Source organism: Octopus bimaculoides, chromosome 22 (genome assembly GCF_001194135.2).
Source record: "Octopus bimaculoides isolate UCB-OBI-ISO-001 chromosome 22, ASM119413v2, whole genome shotgun sequence".
NCBI classification, from domain to species: Eukaryota; Metazoa; Mollusca; class Cephalopoda; order Octopoda; family Octopodidae; genus Octopus; species Octopus bimaculoides.
Genome location: NC_069002.1, coordinates 18,300,454 through 18,315,295, shown reverse-complemented (window position 1 = coordinate 18,315,295; position 14,842 = coordinate 18,300,454). Strand labels below are relative to the sequence as shown.

General features: G+C 36.7%; 1 protein-coding gene across 1 annotated transcript in view; it reads right to left on the bottom strand.

Moving 5' to 3' along the window:
• Positions 1 to 5,320: 5,320 nt before the first annotated feature.
• LOC128250508 (uncharacterized) overlaps positions 5,321 to 14,842 on the bottom strand; it is a 14,496-nt gene continuing 4,974 nt past the window's right edge. Inside the window, exons 3-5 of the mRNA XM_052975654.1 lie at positions 12,886 to 13,022; positions 8,307 to 8,404; positions 5,321 to 5,646 (exon numbers count right to left, since the gene is read on the bottom strand). Coding sequence (XP_052831614.1) covers positions 5,358 to 5,646; positions 8,307 to 8,404; positions 12,886 to 13,022 — 524 coding nt within the window. The 3' untranslated portion in view covers positions 5,321 to 5,357. The remainder of the gene's footprint in view (positions 5,647 to 8,306; positions 8,405 to 12,885; positions 13,023 to 14,842) is intronic.

Genomic DNA, 14,842 nt, shown 5'->3' with positions numbered 1-14,842 from the left:
CAGGGAGATAGTCTTTCTGTACTTCTTTTCATTTTGGCACTTAATCCATTATCGTTCCAACTGCAGAAAACAAATGGTTACATGCTAGGATCTTCAACTGCTAGATATATCAACGTAACTCATAATTTCTTTGTAGACGACCTCAAGATTTATGCTAAAAGTGTCAACAATGCCAAAAAAGACAACTGGAATGGATAACATTTTTGTCTGATATAGGTATGATTTTGGCCAAACTAAATGTTCCTATTTGGTTATAGAACGAGGAAAGTCAGTGCCCCAAACCCAAACCCTGTGCATCAACGGTTTCTCTGTCTCATCCATTCCACACAAAGAATGTTACAAGTACTTTGGCATAGATTAAAATGTATCATATGAAGACACTGTGAATAAAGATAGAGTACATTGAACATATTACACCAGACAAAATATGGCAGTTGGAACTCTCCTCTTACAACAAAACAATATCCCACAATGCATTTGCAGTACCAGTGCTGATCCCAACATTTTGGATGCTTGATTGGTCTGTAGAGAAAACCCACTCCATTGATATCAAAACCCGCAAAATCCTGACAACACAGAAATAGTGATGTTGACAGGCTCTACCTAAGAAGAAATGAAGGTGGTGGAGGCCTGGGATCAGTGCAGACGGCCTTCGAATGCCGTATGGTATCACTCAGGCAGCAATTGCTGAACAACAGCAGCAAAAATAAATATATAAATGCAGTGCTGAAAAATGAAGTGAGCAACAATGTACGGGTTGGCAGTGAGCTCCTCAAGAAGCACTCTCTTCTTAATGATCTCCAATACAGCCCCAAAACATACTTAGAAACAGCACACACAAAAACGCTAAAGTTTTCAAATAATTATAAATGCAAGAAACACAAGCGTGTGTGTGTGTGTGTGTGTGTGTGTGTGTGTGTATGTGTGTGTGTCTGTGTGTCTGTGTGTCTGTCTGTGTCTGTGTTTGTCTCTGTGTGTGTTTGTGTGTGTGTGTCTGTGTGTATGTATGTGCGTGTATGTGCACGTGTGTGTGTATGTCTGTGTGTGTTGTGTGTGTGTGTGTGTGTGTATGTGTGTGTGTGTGTGTCATTTTCTGTACACAGTAAAAAGATACGTCCGAGAAATAGTTTCTTACAATGGAGACGCGAGTATAGGGAGGCTTTAATTACACGCTTGATGTTACTAAGCAATCTTGACGCTCTAAGCATATGGTCTGTTCAATTTGCAACACAGGCCGGTGGTACAAGAGAAATCACGCGAAAGAAAAAGCAATTGAAGTTAAATGCGAAATGTGGAAGGGTGAATAAATGCGGGAAAAGAAAAGAATCATATCCCCTTTGACCGTAAATACATGAAAACGAGTTGCAGAATAATTCAACGGAGACTAGTCCAAAGTCTGTATAAAAGTTCACAGTTCAATTTTCCGATAGTGTTGATGTTAGTCCATAAGTCCTTAGGTGAACTCCTATGTAAATCCATGTATGGCTATAGTTTTCATAGTGTAAATATCCAGAGATAAACGCAATTATGTCATCGTTTCCTTAATCTATACCCTTCACATTTTCACTATTTGTGTCCGATGACGGAATATCCCATATTTTGGGATATCTCAGAAATAGCTGTAAGACTTTAATATTTTCCAATAATAATAACGAATATGGCTTGAGATGTTTGTCTTGAGTTTGTTATCCTCTTTAACAATTACATATCCGCTATATCGGAAATCTACAATGGTCCCATAACTCCCGTCTTGGCTGTGAGCTTGGATCCCTGGTAATCCGTTACAGCACTTACCCAACGTACCTAGTTGTTTAGATCACCTGTTAACTAAACCCCCCTATTTTGTATGTATGTGTGTGTGTTTGTGTGTGTGGTGTATGTGTGTGTGTATGTATTTATGTATGTATTTATGTATGTATTTATGTATGCATTTACTTGTATATATATATGTCCGTGTGAGTGTGTTTCTATCTGTTTATTCACCACCTCTGCTTGACAATCGGTGTCGGCTTGTTTACATTCTTGTAAGTAACAGTTCTGCTAAAAAAAACAATTGAATAAGTACAAAGCTTTAAAATAATAGGTACTGGAGTCGATTCGCTCGACCAAAATTCCCCAAGGCGGTGACCCAGCATTCAAACTAAAATGTCTGAAACATGTGAAAGATAAAATATAAGCCATAAAATCGGAATAAAATGAACTTATATTACATGTCTACAGAATAATTACTTGAGAGTATTGTGGGAGTTACCTCCCTTAACTTATTGCATATATACATTAGTTTGGCATGATTTGATTAAACTAAAAGTAGTTATTTCCCTTTTATATATTTGCAAGTTACTAAGCGTTAATGGCTAAATATATAAGGCTAACACAAAACAGACATTTTAAAACAATTAGTCCTTCCACTTTACCCATCTTTGTCAGGAGAAAACCACCTACTTGCCGGAAGTCATCTTGCTTTCTCTCTGTCTCCCATTTCTCCACATTATCCTGTTATTTATTGACAGCCCAAAAGACAGTTCACGGAACTATGTCCAGCCCATGCAACAACACATCAGTAGCATGAGAGAAGTTGCACCACAGGAACATGAAAGAGTGGAAAAACTTCTCGATGCACACATGAGAATGTGGTGCAGCATACTCCAACCCATGTAACGGACTGCACAAAATTTCCAAGCATTCAACAACGATGTTCCTATGCTATACGGATTACGTAAAGACCATAAAACCCAACGTAAACCCTGTTATGGAGCCCCCAACCAAGCCAGTTTAAGGAGCAAATATCGCCAGCGATTATAGACTATCCTACTTCCTCTCACAAGTATTACAACCACTCATTGAAATATCCCCGGATGTCTGTGTGAGCACGGAGGATCTACTAAGTAGAATCAGTAACTGCAACCATTCCAACGAACTCACAGGTTGTGTAGCGGATAGTATGGATGTAATTTCACTCTACCCATCTATTGACAGAGATTTTGCTTTGAAAAAATGCATTGAGATTATCTGTGAGAGGGAGGTAGAGTTCCGTGAAGTCAACACGAGGGAACTGCGTCCCATCTTTAAACTGAACTATGATAGTAACTATCTAGACAACCATGACCTTAGTAGATTCTGCCCCACCAGGTCACAGAGGGAAAGACCACTCACCATCATGGCGTTGTCTTGGCTGGCGTCTTCCTCTTCTTCTGGGGTCTTAATTTGCGTGGGTTGTTGGGAGGAGGGAGCACCATTTGTTGTTTGTCTTATGGGCAATCTAATTTTATAGGACCCTTTTTGCCCACATTTATAACATCGAGGTTTTCTCCTCTCCACCATTACTCTTAGTGCGGTTTCGTCGGGTTAAATTAACCTGGTCTGTATGTCTTCAAGGTCATTTTGGGGTGGCCTATATCATAAGCCCTAAGCCCTAGCCCCATCAGTTCTGTTGGTGCAGCTTGGCAACCTGGAGGATAGTGATTCTATCCTCCATGTTCAGCAAAACGGTTGCCACCAGCCACACCACGTCTATTTCTGGTGGAATCTCCCCTATCCTGATTTGCGAGGTTCGCTTTCCAAAGTAAGGTGACAGCAACACCAGTTCTTTGTGCTTCTTCCTCAGAGGTGCTCGACTGTGTTATAGCGTTTTCCTTTTGCTATGAATTTAATTTCTGGCCAGATGGGATGAAGGCATTTTCTATAGCTTCTTTTTCAATTTCTTTTTGTCTTCAAGAAGAGTGTTTAATTGTTTCCTTTTGGGTGGACAGTATTACATCCTCCGAGAAAGTGGAGTTAATTTAATGTTAGTGCCTTCTTTTGTCAATGGGCTTTTACGTTTTTCTATTTCGTTCAAGTTGACGGTCATTTTTTTCCGTGTTGACACTGGCAACAGAAGCGAAGTTGATTTTGTTGTTGACTTGTGTTTTGGTTGGTGGGTTCATTATTGTTGGGCTTTGCTTCTCCCTCCTTTCGTGGTTTGCAAGGGAGGGGAACATTGTGTACAAATTTTTTAAGACGTCTTTTTGTCTTTTTTTGGTGGGCATTTTCGTTGTTATCGGTATCCATTTTTGTGTAAAAATAATATTACGCGAAAAAGGAGAAATATAATAATTCGACCCTAAATGGGGGGAATTTGCAGATATTAACAATCACTGGTAATACAATGCAAATAACAATCGCGTTGAAGGACAGGCTAATGCTTTCTGCATTCAGCAAAAATATTGAAACTACAGTAATGACTTGATTACACTTTTCGGAGCACCGAAAGAAACTTATGGTTTAGTAGTGGTGCTTTTTGTGCAAATTAATAACAGAGGTTGGTGCTGTGTGATAGTCAGGATATTGTCTGAATCTCTTTTGCCGGGTTCCATGTGGATTAAAAAGAAGAATTAAATATAGTTAAGAAGTATTTGGCGACTTGGGTTGAGCTTACAATGCCAGTTTTGTCGGTTGTTTGTTTTATATTTTTTTCCTACTGAATGTTCACCAATTTCCAGGTTTGTTGGAAAAGCTTGTGCCGAGATTGGTGATATGATTTTTATTCTCGCTGGATGTTTTGTTGTTATCTGAGTTATAGTAAAAGTACGTGCTGTACTGCTGCAACAGGTTATGCATATAGTGCACATGAATATGCGCGTATAGAGATAGATAGATAGATAGATAGATAGATAGATAGATAGATAGATAGATAGATAGATAGATAGATAAATTCAAAAAGGGATAAAAATCTTTTACAGGAATTTTATCAGGAAGCCAGTGTGAAAAAATTCATAAGGGAAATTTCTATTCCCAAGAATATAATTATTCGTTTATATTTATATAATGGGCATTACTACAGAATAATGCCACACATTGGACTTCCCAAAATAAACACATTTAGTACCGAATGCGAGGAAAAACAACCAACAGAAGAAGACCAACTTTCTTTTAAATAACTCAACTATGTATCGACCGATTTCGCGATTACTAGAATGAATCTAGACTCCGCTCATCAGCATAGTATTGTTCATGAAAACATATATAAATAGTCGATACATATTTAAAAGAAAGTTGGTCTTCTTCTGTTGGTTGTTTTTCCTCGCATTCGGTACTAAATGTGTTTACTTTGGGAAGTCCAGTGTGTGGCATTATTCTGTAGTAATGCCCCTTGTATAAATATAAACGAATAGATAGATAGATAGATAGATAGATAGATAGATAGATAGATAGATAGATAGATTAGATGTACTTGTACATGTGTGTATGTATGCATGTGTATTATATAATTTTATATATATAAGATCGGGAATAGCACAATTCGATTTATTTTAACAAATGCTTTATTGAATGAATTCTTTATTATACAGTTTTGTTTGGTCATCTCTTGTTTATGTTATTCAGATTTTACCTTTACCAATTTTTTTATATTTTTTTTTGTTTCTTCTTTTATAACCATTGTTTTGCACAATAGCTGTTATATCCGTAGATTTACCATGATTAAGATTCAGTTTCGCCATGGCTTCCGTTGGTAATATTGAACTGGGGTTTGTTTGAGTGTCATCTACCAAAACATCCTCCTTCAGAATTCTTTGATGATAAAGCTCTTCTGCCCTCTCTTTGCGTAGTTCCGTTTCTCTTCTCCGGCGTAGAAGCTCCATGTGGTCGGCAATCGAATTGGTAAGTTTCCTGCAATAAGAAAATATGTTCGAATTTTTTCTTCATATCAAGCGTTCTACTAGAAGTCAAATATTCTTTTTCTTTTGTAAAATAAAAATACTATTTAGTGATTGGAACACTTATATATGTAGGAGTGGCTGTGTGGTAAGTAGCTTGCTTATGCATTTCGCCCGGCGTGCTAACGATTCTAAGGCAGCGAGCTGGCAGAATCGTTAGCACGCCGGACGAAATGCTTAGCGGTATTTCGTCTGCCGTTACGTTCTGAGTTCAAATTCCGCCGAGGTTGACTTGGCCTTTCATCCTTTCTGGGTCGATAAATAAGTACCAGTTACGCACTGGGGTCGATTTAATCGACTTAACCCATTTGTCTGTCCTTGTTCGTCCCCTCTATGTTTAGCCCCTTGTGGGCAATAAAGAAATAAGTAGCTTGCTTATGAACCGCATGGTTCTGGGTTCAGTCACACTGCGTAGTATCTTGGGCAAGTGTCTTCTACTATAGTCTCGGGCCGACCAAAGCCTTGTGAGTGGATTTGGTAGATGGAAACTGAAAGAAGCCCGTCGTATATATGTATATATGCATGTATGTGTGTGTATATGTTTGTGTATCTGCGTTTCTCCCCCCAACATCGCTTGACAACCGATGGTGGTGTGTTTACGTGCCCGTAACTGAGTGGTTCGGCCAAAGACCGATAGAATAAGTACTAGGCTTACAAAGAATAAGTTCTAGGGTCGATTTGCTTGGCTAAAGGCGGTGCTCCGGCATGGCCACAGTCACATGACTGAAACACGTAAAAGAGTAAAAGAGTATGTGTGTGTGTGTGTGTGTGTGTGTGTGTGTGTGTGTGTGTGTGTGTGTAGCAAAAATTTAGATTGAGATGAATTAGGTACTTAAGTTGAGGCACCAGAATTTAGTACGGTATATCCATACAGTTTCAAAATAAGGTGATTAAATCAAAATAAGCAACAGGATATCCAGAGGTAATGCAGTACGATTGTTTCAAGCAACTCCATTTAATTGAACAATGCAACCATTACATCAATTTAAATGCAGAGCAATCCTCAGCTGCATAAAGACATAGGATTAAATTAAATAAAAACAGATGGAAACATTAGCATAATTTTACCTAAAACCTCCAAGAAGATAAGGGGATAGACAAAGATCATGCTGTCTTCACTTCAGCATAGAAGCTACTAAGGTATCAGGAAGAAAGACTTGTTAGAGATCTAGCTTGTCACTGTTTTGTGGGGGTCTGTTTTAATTTATAGTCTTGTTTATCAAATCTTTGTATCTCAAAAATCTAAGGACAAAGAACAAGGAGCAGTGTCTGTTAGGAAAGGGGCTGAGGGAGTCGGACAGAAGTCATAATGGGGATAGTCATAAAACTATCAAGATTAATTTGAAGCAATATAATGAGATTTGGTAAAGGAAATCTTAAATCAAGATGTTAGCTGAAATTTTAAGGGGAAGGCCAGTAGTAGACCATTGATAATGAAAGAGGGGAAATCTTATCACGTGGTACTATAGTTAAATATTTTAAACAATATTGCCATATTATATAAATTTAAAATTTAGGGTTATTCAGAAAATTATTAAGAAGAATATTATAACAAAAGGATAAAAAGTTTTTTGAATCCTTTTGAGTATATACCAAACTTTTACCACAATAGAAGGAGGAAAAGAAATTATCTCGAAATAGTTTAATATTTATACATATTATATACTTGAATATTAACTTATGGTATCTATGAAGATTGACCATTGGCACTTACTGGTATTTAATAAAGGAGTAATGAGGCGAAAGAACATGCTAATTATATATTAATTAAATTATAATCTAAGCAGTTTATTTTTATTTTAAGTTGTGAAGAATCCGGTATTGTATAACAAGCTAAGTATGAATTTATAGGGGTAAAAAAATTAGATTTATTTCATAAAGGCTATTATATAATAATAAAATGATCAGGTAGGGTAGAAAAGGAATAAAATAGCTTAATCACTAAAACCGTGATGAAGTATATATACACCTTAGTAACATCAATAGAGAAGATATATAGAAAATGTATAATAATGTATAATATTTAAACTAAAATTTGTTTATTTACTTATTTAGCTTGTATCAATAAAGACTGATACCTGGTATTAACTAAAGGAATATTGTTGTTATAGGACATGCTAACTATATACTAATTATAAACTAAGAGGTATATTATAGGTTTTAAAAGTTTTTAGTGTTCTTTGTCTATCTCCTTACTTTCTTTGAGGCTTTAGGTAAAATTATACTGCGTCCATCTATTTAAATTTAATTTAATTCTATGTATTTATACAGCTGAGGATTGCTCTGCATTTAAATTGATGTAATGGTTGCATTGTTCAATTAAATCGCTTGAAACGCACTGCATTACCTCTGGATATCTTGTTGCTTATTTTGATTATATATATATATATATATATATATATATATTCTGTACGTACAAGTGAACATGTGCACGTGTTTGGAACAGGGACCTCACATTCAGGATCCATGAAATGCTTTAAAAATTATAAAAACTATGTAAGTATACATTAATCGTTACATATGTATGTCGATGTATAGATACGTGTGCATGTGTGTGGATGAATATTTGTGTATGTATATGATATTTTCCTCTTTATAAGTTAACTTACAGACCTGTAGTTTATTCCATCTGATTTTTCAGACCCCTTGCGATGTTCGATATCATTTGAGACTTGACGTATCTCATATTGGTACAATTCTGTATCACACATCTGCAAGAAACAAGTCTAAATTTATAAGTGCTTCAAAATATTTTTTGCTATACTCGAATATCCTGCACATACACACGTTTATATTCACCATAACAATCAGCATTAGATCTACATACATATACATACATGGTGGTTGTTTTTTGTTTTTTTGGCTTTTTTGGTTGTCTACGCCTTAAACAGAGCTTTGACCACCTCCTGCACCTACACCTTAGCCCTTTCATGGCGTCTGATGTGGCTTTTTAAACCAAACAATGTTTTGAAAAAACACCTACACAGATTTCACCTCTGATTTGCACTACCAATACCTGCAGGTAAGTTCTGCTCATTGTGAATCCTAACATGTCTTTTAAGACCCCCATTGGATTTGCAAGCCCTCTGGCACACACCACATTCAAACGTATGCACAGACATATAATCAGAATATACATAGATACATACATACATATGTATGTATATATATATGTATATACATATATACACATACACCTATATATATATATATGTGTATATATATATATGTGCATATATATATATGTGTGTGTATATATATATGTGTGTATATATGGATGGATGGATGGATGGATGGATGGATGGATGGATGGATGGATGGATGGATGGATGGATGGATGTGTGTATGCATGCATTTGTATAGCAATTTATATATAATATATCTACATATTTGATATGTTGTCAACATGTAATTGTAAGTATATTGCCACAATGTACTGATATTTGGTAGAAGAAAATTACCAACGTCTTTACATAACACCAAAATGTATCAAGTGATAATGACCTGAATGTGTTAACCCTGAGAAGAGCAATGCATCCCAGACAGTAAAACGGCGAAGATCAGATCACTTTAGAGAGGAATAATGTGGTTAAAATGGTTGACTAAATTGAACATCTAACAAACGGGCAGTTAGAGTGGTATGGCTAGGGATTCATCATTAGCAGAAATGAAATTTACAATATCAAAGCAGTGTTTCAAACAACTTTTACTGTTTTTCAGAGAATATATATATATATATATATATATATATATATATATATGCATATTCTCTCTTGTTTTTAGTTATTTCAATTCTTCCACCTGTTTCTAATAAATATACAAAGCTCAATTGTCGTAATGTAGGTAAGAAAAACAATTTCACAGTTTAAACTTCAGAAAAGTTTTGTGTATTTTTATTGTTCCATTTACACATTGCATATGTATTGTGCGAGTTAGTCGGTTGATTTCTTTTTTCAGAAAACTCTAGCTTATCCAGATTGTCACTTAGGCATTAGATCACAAAACCAAGTGCACCAATGGTATAAATGTGTATTTATAATATGGGATTACACGTTTGAGGCTTCGGAGTAGTTATCACTAGTTATCTTCTTTCTCTTTGATTTTCAAAGAGATATCCACGTTAACTGACCTCTGTAAACATTACAACATTTCTCTTGACTGTGCCAAATGACAATATCTGGCCTGTTTTGTTTATACTTGAAAGATGTATTGATAGGATTGCCTCACCAGTATTCCTCGTGTCGATATTTGTGTACGTATTCAATAACAGGGAAATTTCCTCTATTCGAGGACAGTTTTTTTTCCGAATATTTTTTTTACGACAACATCGTTTCGTTTAGGAAGGTAATACTTTGGTGACATTTTCAGGTCAGCTGCTAATCACGTGTGATGTCTTCCACAGAAATATGACGTAGTCTACATTTTCGGTCACATCTTAGAGCTCCAAAGACATCACTATTTCATTTGTTTACTAAGTATCAAGTAAAAAAAAAGCTTCTGTTCTTAGATTGCAAATGCTCAGCCTTTGAAGCATGATGTGATGTGGCGATCACGAGTCTGTTTTTGGTATGCTGAGCGCTTCACCTTCAGATCTTCTTTGAGGTATATTAATCTGGTGTTCTTGGGTTCTATGGGAGGTCATCAGAAAGAGAATGCTTCCTCAAGAGCTTGCTGCCAGCACTAGGTTACTTTTCTCTTTAATTTTCAAAACTAAGTTACTGTATTTATTTTTACAGCTGTTATTTAGTGAGTGTTATCAGAAAGAGACTATATGACAGAGAGAGCCTCTACTTCCTTCATCTCTTCTTAAGTAGTGCCTATCGTTAACCCTATGAGCGATAACTGATGAGGATTTGGTACCCTTCTCTGTCTATTTCCCGTTTGTGTGTACATTTATGTTTTTTTTTAATTATTATTTAATGAAATGTCACGTACTGTTATTTTATTACGTTTATAAGCATGAGTGTAATAACTTTAATTCTCTAAAATAGTTCTAGTCTCATTCAGCTTTCCATGCACAAACTGTCGACTCTAGAGTATGGCATTATCAGATTTTACTCTATGAATCACGTTAAGTGGAGACTTTTGTTTAAATTGAAAAGTCTTGGATTTTTTTTTTTTAATAACGTTATTTACGCTGTTTACGTCAGGCATGGACAGATACTTGCTTTGGCTGATTTTGCTTTTCTCCTTAAAGAGAACTGACAGGCAGACCTTTATTTGTAAATATAAATTGGTGCTTCAGTTCTTATCCATCTCTCCTATTATATCCTGGGTTATCTATTTCATAAAACTTCCATAGAATTTGGACTAGCTTTGTGAATCAGAGAACTGTCGTTTCTTGCAAAAGTAATTCTGCGTTTGGTATAGTTATATGAGCAGTGAAGTATGCTTTATACTGTTGATAATACAGAAAGGGAATTTTTCATTCTATATAATTCTTTAGAATTATTTTATAACTATAAATATCTTTAACTAAGTCTATTTACGCTGACATTTTGTTACCTATTAGATTATTAGTATTATTCTCATTTAGGGCGGTGAACAGGCCGGACAAAATGCGGTTCGGCAAAAAGACTTTGCTTCTCATCTTTTCGGAGTCGATAAAATAAGTACCAGCTGAGTATTGATCTCGATGTAATTGACTACTTTCTCCCCGCTGAAATTGCCGGCCTTGTGCCAAAATTTGACGCGAATATTGCTCGCATTTGTGTGCGTGTTTGTATGCGTGTAATGTTTTTGCTGACCTGGACTTAAACTCAGTAGGGAGAGAGAGAGAGAGAGAGAGAGAGAGACAGACAGACAGACAGACAGACAGACAGACAGACAGAGACAGACAGACAGACAGACAGACAGAGACAGACAAAGACAGACAGAGACAGACAGACAGACAAAGACAGACAGACAGAGACAGACAAAGACAGACAGACAGAGATAGACAAAGACAGACAGACAGACAGAGATAGACAGACAGACAGACAGAGACAGACAAAGACAGACAGAGACAGACAGACAGACAGACAGACAGACAGAGACAGACAAAGACAGACAGACAGAGACAGATCGACAGAAACACAAGTGAGATACAAATCCACGTACAACGCTATCTAAATACAAGTAAAAACAATGCATAAAAAGATACAGCTATCCGAAGAAACGATATGACACAAGATATAACCACGAACAAGAGCATTGTTTTATTAGCGATATGACCATTTCAAAATATGAGATGAAAGCTATACAAAAAAACTTTGTGTGTGTACACATACAAACAGACAGGCCGACAGGCCGACAGGCAGGCAAGCAGGCTTTCCAACCATTTGGTTCCTGGTTTCGTCTAATTTCGTGATATCTTAGGAAAGTACATTTACCAAAGTCTCGGTTATTCTCAAGCCTTATGAGTGAAGTGGGATTGAACCGGTGATTCAATGTCACACTTACAGCTCGCTGCTGTGCATAAATACTTTAAGCGTATATCGATCTGAGACATTTCACACTTCATACAGTAATTCAGGGGTTTTCAAACTGTGGTCCACGGACCACAGGGGGTCCGTAAGGACAAGACAGGGGGTCCGTAGACAGCAAAAACTTTTTATGGGCAATTTGATTTTATATATGTTTTTTTTAATCGAAATCTTTTAATTGACAATAAATCTATTTGTTGAATACTGTTAAATAAATAAATGTAAAAATATATATTATTTTAAGCAAATATTTATGTATAAATTTCATAAGCGTTTATAAGGGGGTCCCTAAGGTAAAGCCTGAAATATAAAGGGGTCCGCAAATCAAAAAGTTTGAAAACCCCTGCAGTAATTCATTTAGTAGGTCCTCCAGTTGATAGAGAACAGCACGCTGATATGTATATATATTCTTTTATTCTTTTACTTGTTTCAGTCAATTGACTGCGGCCATGCTGGAGCATCGCCTTTAGTCGAACACATCGACCCCAAGACTTATTCTTTGTAAGCCTATCGACCTCTTTTTGCCGAACCGCTAAGTTACAGAGACGTAAACACACCAACAATGGAGTGGGGAAAACATACGAACACAAACACACACACACACACACATATGTATAAATGTGTGTGTTTGTGTTTGAGTAATTTATAAACGATGATAGTTGTGCAGGTATGTAGGTACATTGGTATGTATGTGGGTGGGTAGGTAAGTAAGAACACAAAAAGTATACCTTAAGTCTTTCCATAAACGACGATGAACTCATAGACCAGTCTAAAGGTTTATCAAAGGAGCGCAGTAATTCTAGTGGTCTGATCTGGTTCTTCTTCAAGTACCTTATAACCTTTGACATTGGGTCTAATTTAAGAGCTGAAATTTTAGGGAATTGATAAATTAATACAATGCAAGTCATGTTTTACAACAGAAAATACCATAATTGCTCTCTTGAGAAAGGATTGGATAAGAAGCACTGATCCAGTCTTTTTCTCTCTTTCTCACTCTCTCCGTCTCACTTTGTCTGTTTCTCTCTCGCTCTCTCTCTCTCTCTCTCTCTCTCTCTCTCTCTCTCTCTCTCTCTCTCTCTCTCTCGTATTCTCTAGGAAGTTAAGGCGGTGTATTTTTTATGCAGACTTTGTGAGACATGTTTAAATCCAGGAAATTATGTTGAATGTCAATAAGTTTGTCGTGGTGAGGAGTGAGGACAAATTTGAGTTACTTCGACGGAGTCTAGTGTTCAAGCAATAGCCTACAGGTGTGAAAAAGGAGTGAATATTTGGATGGAGCCAGAAATGGGTGAGGGAATACTCACAGAAACGGAGAAATGTAGTGGGTGAGCGAGGCGAATTTGTGGTAGGGGGTAGGACCAGAAGAGAGCTTGTTGGTATGAGAGGTAATAAGGGAACAGGAAGGCTACCAGTGCTGTCACAGGAGAAAAAGTAATTGAAGACTAAGAGGGTGTTGTAGGGAAGTTAATGAAGTCTACAAATACTCGGAGTTGGAAGGAACACACGGAAGAGCGCTTAGAAAAATGCATGAAGTGTCGAGGAGTAACAAAGAAATGAAATTGGAGTAAAGGTTTCCAGTGGAAAATGAGCCGATTTCTTTAATCTTGAGAGCTGCCTTGGGACTATACTGTCAGCAGACGTTAAAGATGGGTAGATTGTAGGGAATGTGTCCAGAATAGTTGGAGTAGCAAGACGCAGATTTCCGAATTTTACTGCAGGATTTGTGATGTTCGAAAATCTATTGCCCTCACAACAAACTTGTCGACATGTAACGAGGCATTATAGAAATAGCATGCAATTAGATATATTAGATTTGCACAAGATTCTTAATTGAATGCGACTGAGGAAGAAAAAAAGAGTTATTCGCCATAAGCCAAAAAATATTTTATTATGTGTGAATTTGAGGAGGACAGTTCTGGGGAAAATGGAAATTGTGGCGGTTTCAGATTGCATAAGATGAAAGTTGATAAGAATGGAATTGGAAGGTCAGAGTAGCAAGGTTTATTGAAATGTGATTGACGAGTCCTAAGAATTGCGATGGCCAGGACACAGAGAGGTGCTGCGACTACATTAGGGTGGAGGCACTTAACTTCGATCAAACAAAAAATAGAGCATTTGGTGAGAGTTGATCCTGGAGGCAGCGTAGGCAAAGGAGACAAAGAATTAAGGAAACGGAGACGGCTCCTTGACTTTGATGTGGAGGGAAAAATCAAGATACATACATATACACGCTTGTGCGCTTAGTTAAGGATTTCACTTCACAATCACGAGACCATTTTCGATCCCATTGTGAGTCATTTGAGGCAAGAGTCTCACAATAGCTTCGGCTCATTCCAAACTGCTTAGAAAACCATCAGACGTACTTTTCATGTAATTCAAAATTATAGTCTTATTAGACACTGTCACACTCATACTGTCTGGGTAGACGTATCTGTGAAATATTCTAACGATTGAATAAATATCGCCGAATCTGACAGATGGTCATCCACTGACAGTGTGTGTAGCTAATCATTTAGTTCGTGTTAGATAACACAGCTAAGATCATGCTGTAGCTCTACTTCCAAATTGTGAATAATCAAGTCTTACACCGAGATGTCCAATGCATTTATTGAAGTGTCTGAATATACGTTGCATCATTTATTTGTGGGTTTAAAAATTAGGTAGAAGTTGTCTTCATTTATTTCA